Here is a 20,719-nt window from a genome sequence, read left to right as displayed (position 1 = left end):
TTTCGCGCTCCGCAGCCTGCGGAGCCTCCCTGCCTTCCGGCTCCCGTGAGGCGGCGGGGCCGCCGCCTGCAGCGCCCGCGCTCGGCGCTCGGCAGGGCCGGCTACGGGGCGGCCCGGGCCTGCCCGGCGGCGGCGGCGGCGGGGGGCGGGGACAGGGCCGGGGCGCGCAGCGCAGCGCGGAGCAGCGCGGAGCCGCCGCGCCCCCGCCCGCGCGCACCGGAGCTGTCCGCGGCTCCTGGTGCTGAAGCCGCAGCGGCCGCCCAGCCCGTTCCCCGCCCCTCCTGCCTTCCTCCCCGGCGTGGGCTCGTGCGGGCAGCCGGCAGGCTGGGGCACCGAAGGTTGGGAAGGGCCCCATCTCTCCCCTTGATTCCCGCCCCCCCCCCCCGCCTATTTGATTCTTCTTTTTTTTTTTTTTTTTAAAGCCAGGGGAGGGAGGAGAGCGCGGCCACGCTACACCCCTCCCTTCCTGCAAATCCCCGCTTGCACTGCAAACAGTCTGCCTTCCCCATTGCATCCAAGGGAGATAGCAACAGCAACATCATCACGGCAAGCCGGATGGGAGAGCGGAGAGGAGGCTGCTGCTGAGGGAGAAAGGCACACACGCACACACCAGCCCGATGTTGCCAAAGCGGTAGGAGCCGCACGAAAAATAAGCCATGCTGCCCCGTGTGTCTGGCGCATTGTGCTCCATCCGAGCTTTTTAAGAGGAGGAAGAGAATTACCTGCTCCGTTTTTTTTTTTTTTTCCTGCCAGCGAGAGTGCGACAGACTTGCGATGGTTGAATGTCAATGCCTGTGAGAGAGAACAACAGTCAGAGGAGGAGGAGGACGGAAGGAGAGGAAAATGAAGGTGGGGACGGTGGTGGAGAGAAAGAAGGAGCCTCGTCCGATGCATCAAAAGGAGGTCCCTGCAGTTGCCGATAGAGCCCTGGCCGCCTCGCCATCCACAATGGTCTGTACAAGCTGCCAGTGCGTTTGATGACGTTCCTGTTTTGTGAAAGGAGGAAAGGAAACGTGACCATGTAAGATCCACGTTTCCCCGGTCAATTATATGCGAAGAACAGATCCGATTTCGACGGGGGTTTTTTTGGTCCAGGATGGTAACAGCTTAGGGAATAATACAGCTGCCTTCCCTCACCAATTTCGCTCTGATTTTTTTTTGGTGTGGTCCAGACAGCTACTGGAATAGAGAAGGTCAGAATATATAAATATATTAAAAAATATATATGATATATATTATATATATTATATATATAAAATATATTTATCTCAGAACATCTGGGATTAAGCTCACTGAATGCTAATTATTTCTTTCAGGACTTTTAATATTTACAATGAAATCTTTTAAAAGCAACGGTAAAATCTGAAGCCACCTGGGAGTACAGTGTTGGAAACGTAGGGTGTTTTCCCACAAACAATGTGAAGGTCTTTTTTGTCAAAGAGGCAATTTTGATAATAACAACAGCTACCAATTTTGCATTTTGATAGCCAGACCGGCTGCTATTTTGTCTGGGTGCACACCGGTTCTCGCGTGATCGGGTTTTATTTTTAAATTGAAAAAACTAATTATTAAAAAATAGAAGAAAAAGGAAAATTACTTGACATGCCAAATACTGTCGAGAGAACCATATTCTCCCTCCTCCCCACACCCACCGGAGACGTGGACCCTTCTTTTTCACAGGCTTAGGAGTTGCGAGAGCGGATCAGGGGCTTTCTTCCGAGCCCGCCGCCCGCGCCCCCGGACCCTCGGGCGTGGGAGATTTATTTCCTCCTCCCGCAGATTTCTAAACAAACTTGTGGAGGGGGGCGGGGGTGTAAGAATCCCCCAGGAGCGCAGAATCGGGTTGGTTGTGGGGTTTTTTGGTCCTTTTTTAAAATTTTTATTATTTCTTCTCATCCTCGGCGGATTTCATCGGGCTCCCGGGGATTTCACCCCCTCGTCCCCCGGCTCTGCTTTTGTCGTTGCCCCGCCGGCCAGCGCAGCCCCCCCGCCCCCGGCACGGAGGCCGCAGCGGAGCCTCCCCGGCCGCGGGGCGCCCGGCTCCTACCCTTTTCTTTCCCAGCCCGTCCCCGCCTGCCAAGGAAAGGCACATGTTAATACCACCCGGCGCGGTCATTTTCTGCTACTGCTGCTGCGGGCTCCTCCGTCCGAGACAGATGTTGCGAAACCAAGGCCTCCTCAAGTGCCGCTGCCGCATGCTCTTCAATGACCTGAAGGTCTTCCTGCTGCGGAGACCCCCCGCGCCGCCGCCGCCCTCCCCGCCGCCGCCGCTCCCCATGCCCGGCGGCGCAGAGGCGGCGGCGGGCGGCCCGGCGGGGGCCGCACCGCCCGGGGGGCGCGGGCCCGGCTGGCGGGCGGCGGCGGCGGCGGCGGGCGGCGGCGGCGGCGGAGCGGGTAGCCCGGCCGCCGAGGAGTGGGGCAGCCCCGCCGGGGAGCCGCCCGCCTCCTTGCCCAGCAGCACCTCCTCGGATGACTTCGGCAAGGGCAAGGCCGAGGACCGCTACTCTCTGGGCAGCAGCGTCGACAGCGGCATCCGCACCCCGCTCTGCAGGATCTGCTTCCAGGGACCCGAGCAGGTGAGCCCCCGGAGGGCGGTGGGCGCTGGGGCGGGGGCGCAGCGGCGGGCCGCGGCGGGAGCCCGGCTCGCCCCATGGCAGCAACGCTCCAGCCCGCGGGAACTGGGGCCTGCTGCTCACAGGGGTCTCCCTGCTGCCTGGAACAGGACCCCGAAGCCCGAGGGGCTCTGCCCTCTGCCCGGGCCCTGGGCTCCGGGGTTTTGCGCCTTGGTGGTGCTTGCCAGGGCGGAGGCCTGCTCTGTCCCTCCCTGCCACCCAGCAGCCTCGCCCTGGGCACCCATGCCCGACCTCAGAGCCCGACCTCAGAGCCCTGCAGCTGTGGCATGACAGGGACTCACGGACTGCTCCGTGGAGCAGAGCACGTCTCGGTGTGGGGGACTTTTTGTCACCTCATGGGTACCCAGTTGCAGTGATCCCAGAAGTGATGCAAAGGATGCGTTTAACGTGCTGTTTGCTTTTAAAAAGACAACTTCAGTCTGTATAAACACGTGGCAGGAGGCAGCCCCACCTCATGAGTGGTTCCCAGGGGATGGCTACTAGGAGCTCTGCAGGTTTGCCATTGCTCCCATGCTCCCGGCTGCACTAGCTGGAGAAGGAAAACCGCTGGTTGCAATTGTACCTGCTGAAGCTGCAGCCTTGAGATGCTCCTTCGGTATGGACTGAGGTTGGGCCAGTGAAGTTTCCCTCCACTACACAGGAGAAGGAAACAAATGCAACCTCACTAGAACATTAGATGCCACCGTGGGGCATTATTCTCCTTATTTAATGACAATTAAAGCAGCTCACTCATTTTCAGGCTGGCCACTTCCTTACAGTAATATACACACAGCAACACTTGTACCTGACGTGACACAGCTGCTGGTGGCAAGGAAGGCTGCAGACCTCTGCTTGTGGGATCAAGCCCAGATACGGAGATAACCTTTATTATACTCAAGATGGTCCCATTACCTGTGATAATAAGGGATCCTTGCACAAGAAAGGGTTGCGAGGTTCGACTTGGCTGATACCCATTTCCATTTTAGGCACAGATCCTGGTATGTGAGGTGATACATTGAAATCTTGAGCAAAACAGGTTTTGCCCCATGTCTTCTTTCCCCTTCGTGGACCTGTGTGCTCTGCTAAGGAAAGCTGCTGCTCATCGGAGAGTGGCCACAGTCTGGCACATGTCCTGCCTGTCCCAAGGATAGTGCCCACGTCTGTAATGCAGCGATCGTGCCATCCCTTGCGTCTGTCCGTGGATAGTGGTGGTGGGGACAGGGAGGTGGGGAATACACGCCCATTCTTTTTTGAGAGAAGCAGGGCCTGCCACCAACTCATCTGACTATCCACAGCCCTGCTGGGTGTGTCATACCAAGGGTCCATAGATCAGAGCTCGGTGCTCAATGGACTCTAGCCTTCTCTAATGGTTTATACAGCTGACTGATAGTTGAGAGGCACAATTTTTACCATAGGCTTTTAGATGGGGATAGGGGAAATCCTTCTTTTCTGGAGATGCTTTGTGCCTTCCTCACTTGACTGTCTGCTCCCTGTCTCTTCTAAAAGTTGGAAGCCATGCAGCTCCCTGCCTGGGAATTTGCATTATTCCACATTTCTAGTACTCTTCCCTGGCTTGCCATTCTGCCTGTGTACATGAGACGTAGCGCCTGCAAGATTGGCTTATGTCTGAGCAAATAGAGCCTATGCAGAATTAAAATAGAGGTAACTTGCTTCCTTGGAGAACATTAATGCTTGAAAATAATTGGATGCTAATTTTCACACTGAAAAGCTGTGTAGGTTGCATTGTAAAAGTGAGACTATTTGCTGACCATCTGCCAGCCTACCTGAGTGAGCAGCTGAGCAGACGTGACTGGCATCTAACAGCGTTTCACCAGGATTTGTCTTTTTGGCTTCTCAGAGTGTCTGACCAATATAATAAGACACTTACAGCTGGATTCTGCCACTTGTACTTGAGCAGTACCTTATTCCGCAAATAATTTTTTCTTCACCAGCATGTCTTGAGAAGAGTCTGAAACCCTTTGCCCTGCAGCAGCTGGGAAGCACAAGTCATTATGGAGGCCCAAATCGTGGGGTTTTAAAGTATGGACAGATCCCGACACAGCTTCCTAGAAGTACAGCTCACAATAACTGAGAGCTGAATCAGTGCAGCTGATGTCAAGACCTGCAGTTTGGTTTATTTGGCCCTTACGTCAATAAAACTTCAATAGGGCTAAATCCCAAATTCCTTGTTCTTTTTTATTATGTTGGTGATTACCGGTTTAGCCTTTATTTCCCATTCGTTTTCCAACTCAACAGCTGAGCGAGGACCCTTCATGCTTTGGACCCTCACAACTATAAAAGTCATAGATGCACATTATTCTATACCACCCCTGCCAAGATCATCATGAAAATTTATCTACTTGGAAACAAAATATAATTGCTAGTTCTTTACTGTGCAGATTAATAACAATGACAGATATAAACAGTGTTTTATTTACCTGTCAAAACCAGCTGAAACTGCTGCAGCTCTGGGCAAATTTGCAGGGCTGCATCACAGCACCAAGAACAAAAGCCTTCATTATAAATTGACTGTTAGGCGCTCTAAGCTTATTTACCCAGATGAAATGACAGCAAGTCTCCAAAAGATGTTTTAATCCTGTTTTGATTTAAAAAAAAAAATACAACAGCCAAAAAGGTTTCTTACTAATCTGGCTTCACAAGTAGGTTGTATTTAATATCTAATGCAAAACAAAATCAGCAGGGATTTTCACTTTAAATTTATGATTGCCCAACACATATGATACTTCAGGCTACCGAATTGCTTATATCTTAAGCTCCTCATGTTTGTTTGTGTCTCTTATGGGTAAGCTCATTCTTTCATTTTAAAATGGGCTAAGGACCGCAGGAAGGAGTAAAGCTCCTTATTGTAAAACTGTTGTGATCCTTGTGTGTTACTTGAGAGGAACCAGTGATGCAGACGAGAAAAGAGTGGATCTGATGGCCAGGCGATCACAGCATCTGGGCTCCTGTTTGCGGGCATGAAGTGCAAGCTCTGCTCAGGTCTGGCAGTTGAAAGAGGCAACTGCTTTTATTGAAAATGAGGGCTTAACATCGTGAAAGCTGATGGGCTGAACTCTGAGCTTAGTAATGGTGCTGCTTTTTGGGGGCTTGCTCGGCATTTTCAAAGTTTTCACTGAGTGAGTGTCCTGCACCATTGTGTCAGCTAATTCTGAGACCCTGGATTGAACGGAAAAGCTCTGGGGAGAAAGTGAGAAAGAAAGATGCTGGGGTATTTTCTTCTGTTTTGGTTAATGCTCAGTGTTTGCAGAATTTTTGTCTGCTTTCCTGGATCTCTGACAATGTTCCGCAAGAGAAAGAAACTAAGATGAGCTCCGCTCTCACAAATGTTTCACAGTGCTTGGTGTGGATCCAAGTTGAAAGCAAGTCATGGAGAGTAGCAGGAAAACACATCGGTGAAAAGTGCCTTCACATCAGCAGATAATCTGTTTTCCCATGCCACAAGGAGTTAGCAGTATGGTGGGGCTTAGGAGCTCAGAGTTGGTGCTAGCTGTGCTGAAAATAAATAGAAAAGTGTTCTTAAATGAAACTGAGATAATTTGGAAATCAGTGTGTCCCAAGGAGTGCTTAGATTGTCAGTTATAGTGTGCATACAGCTCTTCTTACCTGCCAGTTTCTGGCTGCGTTTCTCTATTTCTCTGTTCTGGGAAAAAGTACTGTGAAGATGGAGATTTGAAAAGTCAGCGCAGATAGGATTGGTTGGCTAAGGAGGATCAGAGAGAACAGACGGTGGACTCTTTTGCCTCCAGGCTGCTAGCTTGGACTTAGCTCAGTATTCAGTAGGAACGTTTGAAAATAGATTATTCTTTCCACTAAAGACCCCTTCAGACTTTAGGGACACCAACTCACTAATATGAGAACATGAAGACCTTCAAGGAAATTGGAAGAGAAGACAACTTAGGGTTGATATTAGGACACGCATTTCCATGTGATATGTCATTAGGCTGTGGAGTTCCTTGTTGCAGTACTTTAGCAGGACAAAGAACTTGACTAAGTTGAAGAAAGGATTGTAAGGCCATGTGGTTATTAAGGATATCTAGAGTCATCACAATTAATGATAACACTTCTGAAAGTAAAATCCATGCTTCAGGTTTGAAGCCCATCTAGAGGTCAGGACAACATTGAAGAGGAGCAGAAGCCTGGGGCTGGCCTCCAGCCCCACAGCTCACCAGCCCCTTGCCACGCCAGTGCACGTCTGGATTTCATGCACATGTAATGTAATGTCTTCATCATGTAGGCACCTAGCATGCTCAGGACCTTTCTAGAGCTAAGGTGGCCCTAAATTACTTGGTCTGGATTAACACACCTTTCCTGGGGGCCCTATGTAGGATCAGTGAATGGTCAGTACCATCGAATGGCTGGTCATTAGCATGCGTTGCTTGAAATAACAAGTCAGAATCTCAACCCCATTCCTGTTACAAATACAGAAACAGGCAAAAGCCATCATTAGCTTCCTGCCTGGTTGTGTCTGCAGAGAAGGCATGAACTAAGCCAGGAAATATCACCACTCTACAAACTTGTGTCTCAGCAGCACAGGGGAGTGGAGGAAGTCTCTGGGATGCTTAATTTTTTATTTACAACACCATAAAATAGAGCAGAATCGGGTACCTCTTTTCTAGAGTGGGACAAAGAGGAAAAGAGGTAGCCTGTGGCAGAATTCAGGGCATGAGCGTGATAATGAATGAGTGGAAGAAGAAACAGCTGCACAACCAGCATCACAAGCATGTCCAAAGCCAGGGAAACTCGGGAAGGGGTGTGCTGGTGTTTGGTGGGGTCTCTCCAAACGGGCTAGACCATCAGGACACTGTTTTCAAACATGTTGAATCACATAGTGATGGTGCAGGCTTCCCATCCGTGTCCTTTTCATAGGTGTGTTCCCACAGGATCCACTTACTTGGTGTTAGAAGGAGAATCATTCATTGGAAAAGAGCCAGTCCTGCTAAAACTGAAGACTAAGAGATGCTGGGGTGTAGCACTTCAGATTTCAATCTGTATGCTGGTAATTTATGACAGAAAGGAAAGGGAGATGCTTCCTGAGACATTCAGTCCACCTCTCTGCCTTCCCATCTTTGAATCTTAGCAGCTCTATAGCTAGAGGTGTTATACAGAGAGTTATACACCTCTCCTGTTTCATCTATCCCAGGATCAAATCTATACAGTGCAGGCAGAATATTTTTGGCTTCGGCAAAAGCTTTGCTTGAGCCATCAGCTGAGCCCAGGATGTCATCTATTTTAGATTTAGACTCTGTTGCCACAGAGTTGATTGGTAAAGCTCCCATTAACTTCAACAGCAAAAGGGTAGGCATCCAGTAGCAGGGACTTGACCCCTGTATTTCAATAATGTTGTGCACACAGTGGGGTTTCTATAAATAATAGTGAAGGCCACTAATCCCATTGACTTTTAATTGCTCCAGGAGACAGGGTTTTCACCTTTTGTGCCTGCTGAAACTCTGATGCCTGACCCATTTATTTCAGTGCCACTAGCTAGCCTGAGGAGCAGTTTTTCTTTTCTTTCACATTTCCCCATATAAAAGACTTCACGAAGGAACTTGTCTGTGTTTGTGTCACTGTTTCTTAAATATACATTTCAGGCAATGATTAACAGTGGCTGATGTCAGTTAGTGACAGGACAAGCAATGCAAAAGCATGTAGCTCCATTGTTTGCATCTTAGAGTCACTGTTATTTCCACAAAGGCAACACTTCCCCCTGGAAGGGCTCTGTTCATACAAAAATGACTTGCATTCAGGTTGTCTTTCAAGCAAAAATTCATTCCCAGTGAGGGCCCCCTCTGTGGCAGCCTTTTGCTCACATTGGTATTTTTCCATTCAGGGTTGGCCCCGTCCAGAAGTCAGAAATATGGTTGTGCCAAAAATCTGTGATGCTGTGTGTCCTATGTATCTGCTGCACATGCAATCATCACTCCTAGGCCTGGAGTAAGATAGACTATAATCATTATTGGTGCATATCTGTGGCCATCTCATCCCTTTTATTAGCTGATTGCTAAAGGAATAAAGCCATGTGATGGAGCTAGCTGTTAAGAGCATGCTCATCAGCCCTCCTCTAAACCTATTGGCCGATTTCACCAGATTTGGCAGAGAGTGGAGATCTGAAAGGCATTAAATTCCTGCAAGTTTTATGAAAACCAGCTGGACGAAGAAGAGGAAACTAGAAATGTCCTGTTGCGGGAGAGATTAAAGCATTGGCTGTGCTACATACTGTAGAGTCCACGCAGGACAGAGCTTCAGCTGGAGCAAAAGCTTTAACAGGAGTGTGCATCCCATTAGTCAAAAAAAACCCCAACATGATATGGTTTCCATGGGAAACCAGACTCAAAAAACACTCACAGAATAGTTTGTTAACTTTTTGTCTTTCTTCTTTTCCTTTGTTAATTAGGGTTACTTGCCTAAAATGAATTGCTTGATGTTGAAGACTTTCTTAGCTTCCCCCGTCTTTTCACAACCGTCCTTTTATCCTTTTCTGATTTATCACTGGTTACAGTAGAACAGATTACATTGTTGGCAGTGAAGAGTGATGAGTGATGACTTTCTTCTGGTGAGGAAAAAACCAGCAAGACCTGGAAACCTATGTAGATAATAGATGAGCCGTCCCCATGCTCCTCTGTGAAAAGTGATAAGGCAAAATGTTGGTGGGCAGACTGGTTCCAGTGACAGGGCCCAGATCCTGAAATCCTCACACATCTTTTCTTGTGTCATGTAATTTCTTCATCTTTACCCTCTTTGGTGGTTTTCTTTCATCTCCCCTTCCTTCTCTTCTTTTTGGCCAAAGTAAATTGACACATCAGACCTTGGTCCCACCCATCCTATCTGGCTCTACGCTGCACACGTTCTCCTATGGCCTATGTACCATCTTATCCAAGCACCCTCTGTTTGCAGCTTGAACACTGGTGGCATCACTCACAACAGTCACATGAGTTTGACCTGCTTCCCTGGGTGAGAGTGAGGGAAGGGATTGTACAGTATGGGAGAATGTAAGCAAAAATGTGTTTTACATGTTGTTTCATTCTTTCCTACTTCTGGTGCCTTGTGTTTGTTGGAGAAACCAGTCTGTGTAAACTCCATGGAGGACGGGGTAATTCAGTCTTGAACAGATTCCTGAGAAAGTTTTGCCTCTGTAGAAGAACTTTGTAGGGAACTTCCATTACAGTTGGAGAACAGGACTGTCAGCCATACTTTTTACCATGGAGTCACAGACATTTTAGACCAGCAGGTCCACATACAAAACAACTTTGCAGAACAAGAGAGAGAAAAAGAGCTTGGTATTCCACCAGTCTGGGAGGCCAAAGACTGCAACTGTCTTTTTGGTGTCCTGTTATGCGATGTCACTCTTTGCAGAAGTTTACCAGGGGTTGCTTGACTGACAGTGTGTTTGTGTTTAAGGTAAGGCCATGAGGTCACCTTTTGCATACAAAAAGTATATGTCATTAGCTAAGAGGTCCATGTAAGAAGCACCTTTAAAGTTTGTAGTGCACTGAGCATTTGGAGGTGTTTGCCCTCACTGGATGAAGACAGTCCTGTAGCTGCAGCCTCTGTGAAGTCATTCCCTGTGACTACCATCGTAACCTCTGGTACTATGTGGGCTTAGCTTCTGTTATTTAATCCATGCACTGATCATGCCCAAGCACAGGGCAATGCCCAGGTCTCAAGAGATCAAGTAGTCTGTCCATCCAAAATCCTGACAGAGGCTGATCTAACCAATTCTTAAGGGTGATCACTGTTAGAGACTCCATCTTTCCTGCTGCAGCCCATTTCTTCTTGCCCTCCCCGTTAGGAGGACAGGAGATTATTTTTACCATTTTCTTTTTTCCAAGCAATAAGTAATTGAAGGTATTTCCAGTAGCTGCATGTAAATGTAGCGAAAATTTGTCCTCGGAGGACTTTACAAGTTCAAGTGACAACTGAACGCATGGCACTCCCTGTTCTTCTCTGGGCCAAACAAACCCAATTCTACTTTTGCTCTTAAGAGATGTTTTTCTAGACCTCTAATCATCCTTGGTGTTATCCTCTGGACTCTCACCAAATGGTCCATATTTTGCTTTAAATGCACTGTCTAAAGTTGGAAACAATTCTCCAGATGAGTCCTTGTCAGTGCTGAGCACTGCAGAAAGGTTTTGAATCCTGTTTAACAGACAACAGATGCCATCCATTCCAGGGTGATGTTTGCCCTATTTGCCCTATTTATTTTTTTATTTATGGAACAGCAGAAGATTATTGATTGTTACTCAACTCATGATCCCATATAGCCTCCATGTCCTTCAGAACTGCTTCCTGGCCAGTCCTTCTCCATCCTGGCTCTGTGCAGTTGGCATTACTGCCTTGGTGGAGGAGCCCTACTCAGTTGCATCCTTTTTTCCCCAGTCCTCTTTGCAGCAGCAGCAGCCCCTTCCAGGTGGGCCTGCAGATGCAGTAAGCATTAACTCTGTTGAATCTTCCATGTCATTAATGACTTGAGGTCTTCTGCCTTGACTCCTGAGGAGAGTTGGGAGGAAAAGGCTGGAGGACCAGCTGTGCTTTTCTGTAAGGAACCTTTGGCTGCCAGAGATGAGACTTATGGCTGGGGCTGGTCTGCTCTCTTATAGCCATGTGGAGGAGGAGAGAATGGATCCTTGTTACTTCACTTCAGGTATCTGCTCTCGGCCCCAGTTAAAGCCACTCTCAGCAAGGCTGAATACCTTTACTGACAGATGCAGTCCTCCAGCCAGTCCTGCTTGAGATGTTGCCCCCACCACACATTTCTCTCCTGCTTTTCCAATCACTTTATCATTGATGGGGTGGCTCACATTTCCTTCACAATCCCTTAATGGGGTCCCACAAAGCTCCTTTCTCCTTGTCTTTCCCATCTTTCTCCAGCTCGTCCACCTCCCCCATTATGTCAGCCCTTAAGGCTGTCTCTGCAGGCTTGATTTGCTTCAGTCCCATCCCAGATCTCCTTCTGTCTTCTGGCCATCTGTTATTGACTGCTCTGGCATCAACTCATATTTCTTGTATCCAGCACTTTCCTCCATGTCCATCTTTTTCTACCTTCCTCTTGTGCTAGCACTGTCACTCAGGGCATACTGTCAGCTTGAACTTCTTTCCTCTCACTTCCCAGCTGTGTATTCATGTTGTGCCTAGAGCTTCATTTGCTTGCTTTCGGGTTGCACATACGGTCGCTCAGACCCTCATTTCTTGCCTTCATTTCTGTGATCCCTACTTCTCCACCTTCCCACTACAGGCATTGCCCTGCTTCAGTTGAGTCAAAACCAAGGTCTGAAGATCACTTCTTTGACTGGTATTTTGATAGAGGAAGCGCTATCCCTGAGAACTTCCACGTGCATCCCCCTCCCATCAGTGTCCCCTGTCCTTACCCAGGTAGATCCTATATAGTTTTTTACTCCAATTCCAAGTCTTTGGGAGAGCCAAGAAAGCCCTGTGGATGGATCCGATGAAGACATAACATATAGCATTGGCATGCAGGAATCTTGCTGGCACTTCCCCCACATCACATCAGCACCTATCCTGGCAACTTCATGCAGGAGGTGAACTAAAGCTCAAAGGTTGGTTTGCACTTTCTGCAAGTACAGGGCCATGGGCTAAACCTGCTCCTCCAAACACCCCAGCATTTTTAGTTGTGTCAGGTCTTCTCAGCCTGTCTGATATCCTGCATGACCTTGTCCTGTCTGATGAATGAAGCACTTTCCCTCTCCTTTTCTCCTTGTTAAGTACACTAGGACCTGTCAAGATTAAAGGTGCTGGAGAAGTACAAGCAGATTATTATCCCATCCCAAGTGATATTAAAAGAACATTAAGACAGATCAGATGAGCATTCAAGAAAATGTAGGTAATAATAAAATATTATATCAGAGAGAAATAACAGTTAAGTAATTAAAGAAAGGGTTTGCGCAAGAGGCAGAAGTAAAGTTATGGGTGCTTCTGGCCTCTAGACCATTCTTTATTTTAATACAGTGGTAACCTTTAGAGGATGTCAGTATGTCAAGCATTGCACCAAGAAGTGAAGCAAAGGCTTTTCTTGCCCTAAAGAGTTCCCGTTTTAGGACATAAAAAACCTAACATTTCCTTAGCATTGAAGAGAGATGAATTCTTACAGGATTTAGGGCCAGAGGGGGCTATTGGGCTAGTCTAGTCTGAACCTCTCTATAATAGCAGTGAAAGAAGTTCCCTCAATGAAATTCCCATTTGAAGGTTAATAGGTGTGCAAGGACAGGAGAAGAAATATCCCATCTTGATTTTAAAATCTCCAACAACAGGAAATTGTTTCAGTGCCCAAGGAGAAAATCTGGGGAAAGAGAGAACTGAAACTGTCTTTGCATATGAGCTTTTGTCTTTTCTGTCACAGAAAGGACTGTGTACTCTGTGCATCCTTGGAAGCCAGCTTCAGAAACTCTTGGGCTGGCTGTCAGAGGAAATTTCCCCCATGGAAAAAGTTCTGTGTTTGAAGACAGTTTTATTTCACATCAGATTAAAAGCAAGAAACTTTTGGTCTGGGAAAACATGCATGGGATTCAGCTAGTTAGCAAAAAACAGTTCATAGCCTCCTCTGCCATATGAAAGCAGAAATGCTGTCACCTACATTTAACCCATATTTGGAAAATTTTCTTCATAGGCAGGATGGCTACATCATTTCTAAGAAAAACATTTCTACAGCCCCCATAGCCTGCAGTGAGGACTCCTACTTAAAATCCAGCTTGCTAAGCTGCTATGACCTGGCCCAGCTGCCACTGGCTTTCTGTTTCCCAGTCCTCATGGATTTCTTTCTTGCCCTTCTTGCAGACATGCAAAAATCTGCAGGAGAGCCCCTGGCCTCCCCATCCTGTAGCTATTCAAGAGATTTTTTCTCTTACCTTTTCTTGGTGTTGCCAGATGAGAGCTTCATGTCTCTGGAGGTGTGCTCAGGCATATGATGCAAACGTCAGGGCAAGGTGGCATCTCTGAGGTTGAACAAAATCACACAACCCCAAAATACTTCAGGATGCAGAGACCTCTAGAGGTCATCTTACCCAACCCCCTACTTAAGCAGATCCGACTAGATCAGGTTGCTCTGGGCCTTGGTCTATCTCCAAGGATAGTTATTCCACTCACCTCTCTAGATTCCTGGTCCAATATTTTACCTCCTTCATGGTGAAAATGTTTTCTTCTGATTTCTAATCAGGATTTCTTGTGTTCCAAATTGTGTCTGTTGACGCTTGTCTTATAACCATGCACCTTTGAGAAGGGTCTGGATCCCTTTGCTGTACCTTTCCATAAGGTGACTGAAGACAGCAATAAGATCTCCCCATAGCCTTTATAATGATTTTAGGAGGAGATGTAGAAAAGATAGGATTAAATGTCTGCTATAGCTCCCTAGAGTGGATTTGGATCTCCCTAGGGCTGAGTTTTTTGTAATGGTAGTCAGATAAATACCAAGGGAAAATAACCACCTAGCCACAGATTGAAGAATGAGAACGAACATTGCTAATAATAGCAAAGGCGCAGATATTTCTGTTTGTTGTAGCCAAGACACTTCTTGATCCAACAATCACTAGACCTCCAAGAAGTGATACTATTTCAAATCTGAGTCTTATATAGAAATACTGGTTGTAGAAAATCTTGATTGGACAAGAAATATTTCTGTTTAAATTGAACAGAAGGATAAGCAAAAAAAGATCTGTAACTAAGGTTTTCAACTTTGTAAAAGCAGATTTTGAAAAATTAGGAATCTTTAAAAATACACAATATAGCAGAAATTTATTGTACGTTGTCTAATTACTACCAAAACAGCTATTAGTCTCTTTATAACAAACAAAAGCATTCTGTTACAATTGTTGTTTTCTGGAAGCTCACAGTCATCTCTCTTCTACAGGCTATTTTTGCTTTCTGCATTCAATTAATTTGTCTGGAAAGCTGTTCAAAACCTGTCCCACAATGTGTTTTAATAAAAATGAAAAATATTCTTTTCTCTCTTTCTAGCTTACTTTTCCAAGCAACAGTACTTACTCATGTAAGTTCTGTTTGTAAGTCCATGAGATACACCCAGTGACATTTAAACTTCTTTGCCAAATTCATCCACCTTTGATAAATAAAAGCTGCAGAATTCTTAAGCTTTTATGAGTTGCATGAAAATACGTACCCAAGCGGGGCGTACCCCCACACTGGGTTTGTGATGGCATGGAGGGGAACTGTCTTAAGAGGTCCATCCCTACTAGCCATCAAAGACATCACCTTACTCCCACAAATCAGAGGGAACCTACACTTTGGCTCCATTGTACTGAGGACTTCTGGCTTTGCTGTTGTTTTTGTTCTCCATTAGGTTAAAAAAAAAGGCAAGAAAAAGATCCATCTGCCAGGAGAAGCTGAGCCCAGCAAGTTTGAATGCAGTACTAGAGTATTTTAGAAAACTATACATTTAGGAAAACCAAGGAACTGCACAGTTTTGGAGTCTTCTCCACTGATCACAGTCCAGAATCTGTTATTTGAGCCGGCCTCTTCCAAGGGCACTTCACAACAGGGCAGTCGCACCCAGCCAAACGACGGCATTTGCCCTTCAGGCAGCACGGGCATGGAGGAGGTTGATGTAGAGCTGTCTAGGACAGCCTGAAAGATTGAACCAGCATCTTAGGTACTTGGCTGATAGCAGCACCTCTTCCCCAAGCCTGCAGAACCTCATGTGTCACTTGATCGCTATAGCAAACCCAACTGGAGTGGAGAGCCAGGTCATCAGGGGAGCGATTGTAGATCAGTTAAGTGAGCGTGAATGGTGGGGAAAATATCAGAAATAATTCTGTGCATCTTAACGAGAGGAGGAACTTCGATCAGAGGCAGCCAAAATGCGTCTGTCAGTGGGCAAGTGAACTAAAATGCTGGGACTCTTCAAAAGTTGATACTACCCTGATAAGCCAAGGGGGATGCAGAGAGGGCTACAGGCTTATGGATTTCCACTGAGCAGTCCGGGAGGCTCCACATCAGAGATTATTTGCAAATGCAAGGCATACAAATGTATGTGTGCATGTAACCGAGCTGTTCTGTGTGTGTTTAGGAGGATCAGAACATACAGAGCAAATGTTGCAATCTCCTATGAAGCTGGCAGGAGGTTTGCTACCATAGCATGGCTCCATTTTCTATTTGGGTTGGATCCAGTTATTTTTCCCTGTAATGGATGTGAGGATGCCACTGAGATCGTGTTTCTCTGATTAAACAGAAAGTGCTGGGGGATGATCTTGCGAGAGAAGAAGCTGGAAAACACGTGCTCTGCTTCTCTGATCAGCACAAGGTTGTGTTGCACCTGATGGAGCCTCATGTTCCTGCAGGCAACCCCACCGCCACCAAAAGAGCCCAGTGACATTCATCTGCTCCTTATTTCTTTGCATCACTCCCAGTTCTGCCTTTCCCCACTTGTGTATCTTCTTCCATAGGATTTATAACTTCATCCCTCTCCTGGTGATGTCTCTCCAACAGGGGAATGTAACTGTCTTTTCTCACCAGATAACCCTCTGCCCCTAAGCGCTGTGATCGGAGCAGCAATACCAGCCCTCCTAGGCTGCAGGGGAGGTCTTCACCTTCTCTAACTACATCCTGAATGTTCCCAGTTTTTCAGTACGCTCTGCATTTTGGCCTGATTAGGCCATTTGTTCTGTTGTATTGCAGAGACCAGGAGTGGTGCTTAGGCACAAAAGACTATGTTCCCTCTGTATCCTGTAAAATAAGAGAAAATTAGCTCAGCTGGAAACAAAGCAACCTGGAGTTCAAGACTAACTTCCACTGACAGCTGTTCTGCATTTTCATACACTTACCAGCCATCAGTACTGGCCAAGGTCTCTACCCCTAGGTAAATGCCCCTAAGGCGCTTTGCTGTTTGTATGCTGGAGATACTGAGGAGTCAAAAAGAGGATGTAAATACACATGGAGATTGGGAAAACCATCCAGATCCCTGCCGTTTAGCCTGCCTTAACTATGCCTGGGACAAATATGCACCCCCTGAGTCCCCTTTCTCAGACTGCCCTGTGGTATTTGGTTCCCAGGGGTGAGAGAAAACCCACGAGTCATAGAATCATAGAATTGTTAAGGTTGGAAAAGACCGCTAAGATCATCGAGTCCTCGTGGCTGACACTGTTTGGTAACCCTCTGACACAGCTTCAGATGTAACGGGTGGGCCACAGCATGAAAAATAGCCCATGATTTATATCCTGACAAGGGGGAGGGAGGGATTTTTGCCATCTACCTATAAATGTGTATGGCATAACTGCTGGGACACAGCTGCACTCACGTGTCTGTCTGTAATCTGTTTCCTTTTAAATCACTGTGTCTACATTGCCTTGAGCTGTTTTTCTTCCCTCCTGAAATGTGCACAGCAGCATCAGAGGTAGGTATCTTCAGTGCGTTGCCCCACTCCCGGACTGCACACCCTCCGGGGCTTTCATGAGATGGTCAGAGGACCATGGAGGTCAGGGACCTGGATACTCACTAACACACTCCCTGACCCCTCTGTCTTTGGAGGAATGGTGTGATTTCCAAGCAGCAGCCAGCCATCACGCGCTGCCGCAGTGTGCGCTGATCCCAGCGCTCGCTATTAGGCAGGGATTTGCTGTGCACATATTTGCAGCAGTGCGGTGGGAGGCAGATGCCATACGGATGAGCCAAATTGGATAGAGGAGGAGATTAAATGGTCACTTGTGGGTCAGCTTTTCCTTCAGAGGGCAGCTTGGTGCCACGGTGCGCATCTGGGCTGTTGAGCAGATGCAGCAGTTTCAGGCTGCTGCAAGGCACTTTCCTGGATGTCTCTGCTGAGCTCTCTGCAGGGTTGGAGACACAACACACCAACCAAGAGCTCCCCCAACCAGGGATGTTCTTGTGCAGAAAGTGGTCCTTTGGAAGGTGGCTGCTCTCCGCTGTTACTGGTACCGTTGTACTCATAGATGAGCACTTTGGCTGTTTCTCCCAGTAGCGTGTGCATGGCATGCCCAGTGCCACGTGGTCATTTGCAGTGTATCACGACTGGGCTGAATCACAGTGGCCCACAGATCAGGCCTGGGCGTCTTTTGGCTTTTTTCAATCCTCATACCAGTGCTCTGTGTCCACCCACTGAAAAAGTTGTTTCCATCTGGCTGGTCATGAAAGCGGGCTGACCTGGAAAGATCCGAGATATGAGGATGTTTCAGAACTTAGGCTTGATTTACGTTTGAGCACTTTCTGACACTGGGATGTCAGGCCTGTGTGAAACAGCACTGAGCCCTTGCTGGACAATACAAGTGGTAAAGAAAACTTCCCAGTCAGGGCAGTATTTAACGCATGTTAGGAGGCCCCTAAGCAAAGAGCACACTGTGATATGGAGGAAACCCACACGGCCTGCCTCCGTGAGTGCCCAGAGAAGGGCATCTCTGCTTTCTGTGGAGCCAGGATTTGCCTTTCTGCTAGACAAAAAGAAATAGACTGAAGGGTGTGGGGAACTGAGCAGTGAACACCGTCCTCTCAGGTAAGAGTTACCCTAGAGATCAGTATTAGCAAACCCCAGGTTTTAGAGTCGAGGTGGCAGCTCGGTCAATGGGTAACAAACAGGTCCCAACCCAGGTGGATGAGCAGACCAGTAACTCACTGGCTCTAAGGGGACACATTTAGAGTACTTCCCCCATGGTGGCAGCTTGACTAGAGGAGGTTCCTCTTCCAGTTCAAGTGGACAAAGGAGGATGAGCAACAACCCAGGGATCTCAGCTTCTCCTCTGAGCTTTGTAAACAGCTGTGATCCTGGGCACATCACCGAGGCGGGACGCAGCTCCGGATTACAGACGCCTCAATGCAAGTGTCGCAACGTAGGTGTCTGCATGTGGACTGGGTGTCTAGGCAGTGAAAAATCAAGAGCTTGACTCATGCCCACACAGTGATTTCTTAGCGGAAAACATCTCGAGGTAGGTAATCGTGCCCCTCGTCAATACAGTCAGTGGAGCTGGAGAGATCGACACCTACCTTTGCTCAGCTGAGTCACTCCTGGGGCTCCGCCGTCAGCATTGACTAGACCTCCATCGATTAAGTTGCGCCAGGGGAGGTTTAGATTGGATATTAGGAAAAATTTCTTCACTGAGAGAGTGGTCAGGCATTGGAACAGGCTGCCCAGGGAGGTGGTGGAGTCGCCATCTCTGGAAGTGTTCAAAAAACGTGTGGATGTGGCACTTCAGGACATGGTTTAGGGGACATGGTGGTGCTGGATTAATGGTTGGACTTGATGATCTTGAAGGTCCTTTCCAACCTTAGTGATTCTGGGATTCTGTGATTACACAGGAACAGGGCGCATATAGCTGCTACATCTGGATATGGGCTGTCTGGGCCTGGATTCACCTGTAGCGGTACGTAGGGCCCTTTCATGCCACCATAAAGCAGGACGAGGAATCTTCACTTCCTCCTAGGAAAGCTGCAAGGGATCCTTGCTCGACTACAAAACACCTAAAGCACTTCAAAGCTAGGTGCTCTGCAAATGCTGAGTATTCACGTTATTAGAAGTAAACAGCAATTCGGAAATGCACGCACAACATTGAAGAGTAGTAAACAGATGGGAGAAGTTGCCAAGTAAGGCCACGCTGAAGCGGTGCGCAAAAATAAGTGTTAGAGACAGTCTGACATTTTTATAGCGAGACAGACGCAGCCAGGGTTTGAAGCATATAGCAATGAAATGGGGTCAAGGAGGTGAGCTGCCTTTTCTTGGCCAAGTTCCTCGCCTGTCGGGCAGTCCCTTCTGCGCTCAGACAGCGTTCCTCATCGCTGGCCTAGCTGGGAGTTTTTGAGATAATCACGGCGCAACCCAGCTCCAGCGGACAAGGCAGAAAAAAGCGATATTGCTTGGGATGAGCTGCTGTGTGGGAGAAAAGAGATTTTAAACACAGCCTTGAAGTCACTGGGTTACACCAGCACTCAGCTGAGTTGAACTGACAACTACTAATTACTAAGAGAAAAATGACTCACTAAAAAACAATAATAATTGTCTTACATCTAATTAAAATGGATTATTTACAGTCAAATAGAAAACTACAGTCTTGGCACGGGGGACATGCAGGATGTGACGGACAGCCTCTCATAGAGCCTCTCATAGAGAGCCTGCATATATCTCACAGAAATAGAGTTCAAAAGTTGTGCAAGACATACTCTATTTTAATTAACCAAAACCCAGAGAAGCTGTTCTGCAAACCTAGGCAGAAACTGCACGGGGACACCGTTCTCCCAGCAAAACACTGAAAATCCAGTCTGATGCTGCTAACAGCAAAACTACTCTGGCTTCTGAGGAGTGAGTATTTTCCCTTTTCCAGTATCCAGTTGGAAATGCTGCTGGAAACTCTCCGTGGGGAGGGGAGAGCATCAGCAGAGAGGGTCTCCACAGAGAAAGAGCGAGAAGGAGCAATTCTTGGGCACTGACATAGTAAACAAGTGACAAGCACTTCTGATAATTCGTGTCTCTGTCAGAGACGTTAAAACTATTTCATATTAGTGTGATAAAAATGTGTTAAATATTTGTCAGGGTTTACACGTGCATGTGTTATAAGGAAAGCTCTTGAATTTTAAGGGATAATTAATTAAGGGTTTATATGGTACCTAAGTAGTACTGAGAACATTTCTCATGTGTGCGTGTGCTACGAGGGAACAGTAAGCAAAAGGCAAATGGTTGTCAGTGGTCTTAGGTGTAATTTGGATGAATAGGCATGGTTTTCCTCTTTTTGGCATCCAGAATGATCTTTTCTCCTCCATAAAGCGACCTGAAGCCTGTCTGAAATCTCTGCTGGCAGCCTTGTGGCTCTCATTGTTTTGAGGTAAATGGCTCCACCATGCTTCTGGGGCAGAGGAGCTCAGGGGGTCTCTCTCTGGTGCCCAGCTCACTTTTTAACCTTGCAAAGGTCATTTCCAATCTCTGTTTTCGGAGGGACAGCTCGGCAGACCTTGGCTCTGAAGATGCTGGTCCCACTCAGCTACCAGAGATGTCTGCTGGGGAGCAAGGCACTCAGCATCTCTGGAAACAGCACTGTTGGTTCAATGTCATTTATTTTTGGCTTGGCCCTTCAGTTACTCTTACCTTCCTGTGAGTATATTGATAATTCCTTGTTGGGTCATTTCTGTTGGTA

General features: G+C 47.3%; 1 protein-coding gene across 1 annotated transcript in view; it reads left to right on the top strand.

Moving 5' to 3' along the window:
- The first annotated feature begins 1,868 nt into the window (after positions 1–1,868).
- Positions 1,869–20,719, top strand: part of MARCHF4 (membrane associated ring-CH-type finger 4) — a 103,620-nt gene continuing 84,769 nt past the window's right edge. The window contains exon 1 of the mRNA XM_082001313.1: positions 1,869–2,576. Coding sequence (XP_081857439.1) covers positions 2,091–2,576 — 486 coding nt within the window. The 5' untranslated portion in view covers positions 1,869–2,090. The remainder of the gene's footprint in view (positions 2,577–20,719) is intronic.

The sequence above is a fragment of the Phaethon aethereus genome (assembly GCF_964289735.1).
Source record: "Phaethon aethereus genome assembly, chromosome: 6".
In the NCBI taxonomy this organism is placed as follows: domain Eukaryota; kingdom Metazoa; phylum Chordata; class Aves; order Phaethontiformes; family Phaethontidae; genus Phaethon; species Phaethon aethereus.
This window is presented reverse-complemented; position numbering and strand designations above follow the sequence as displayed.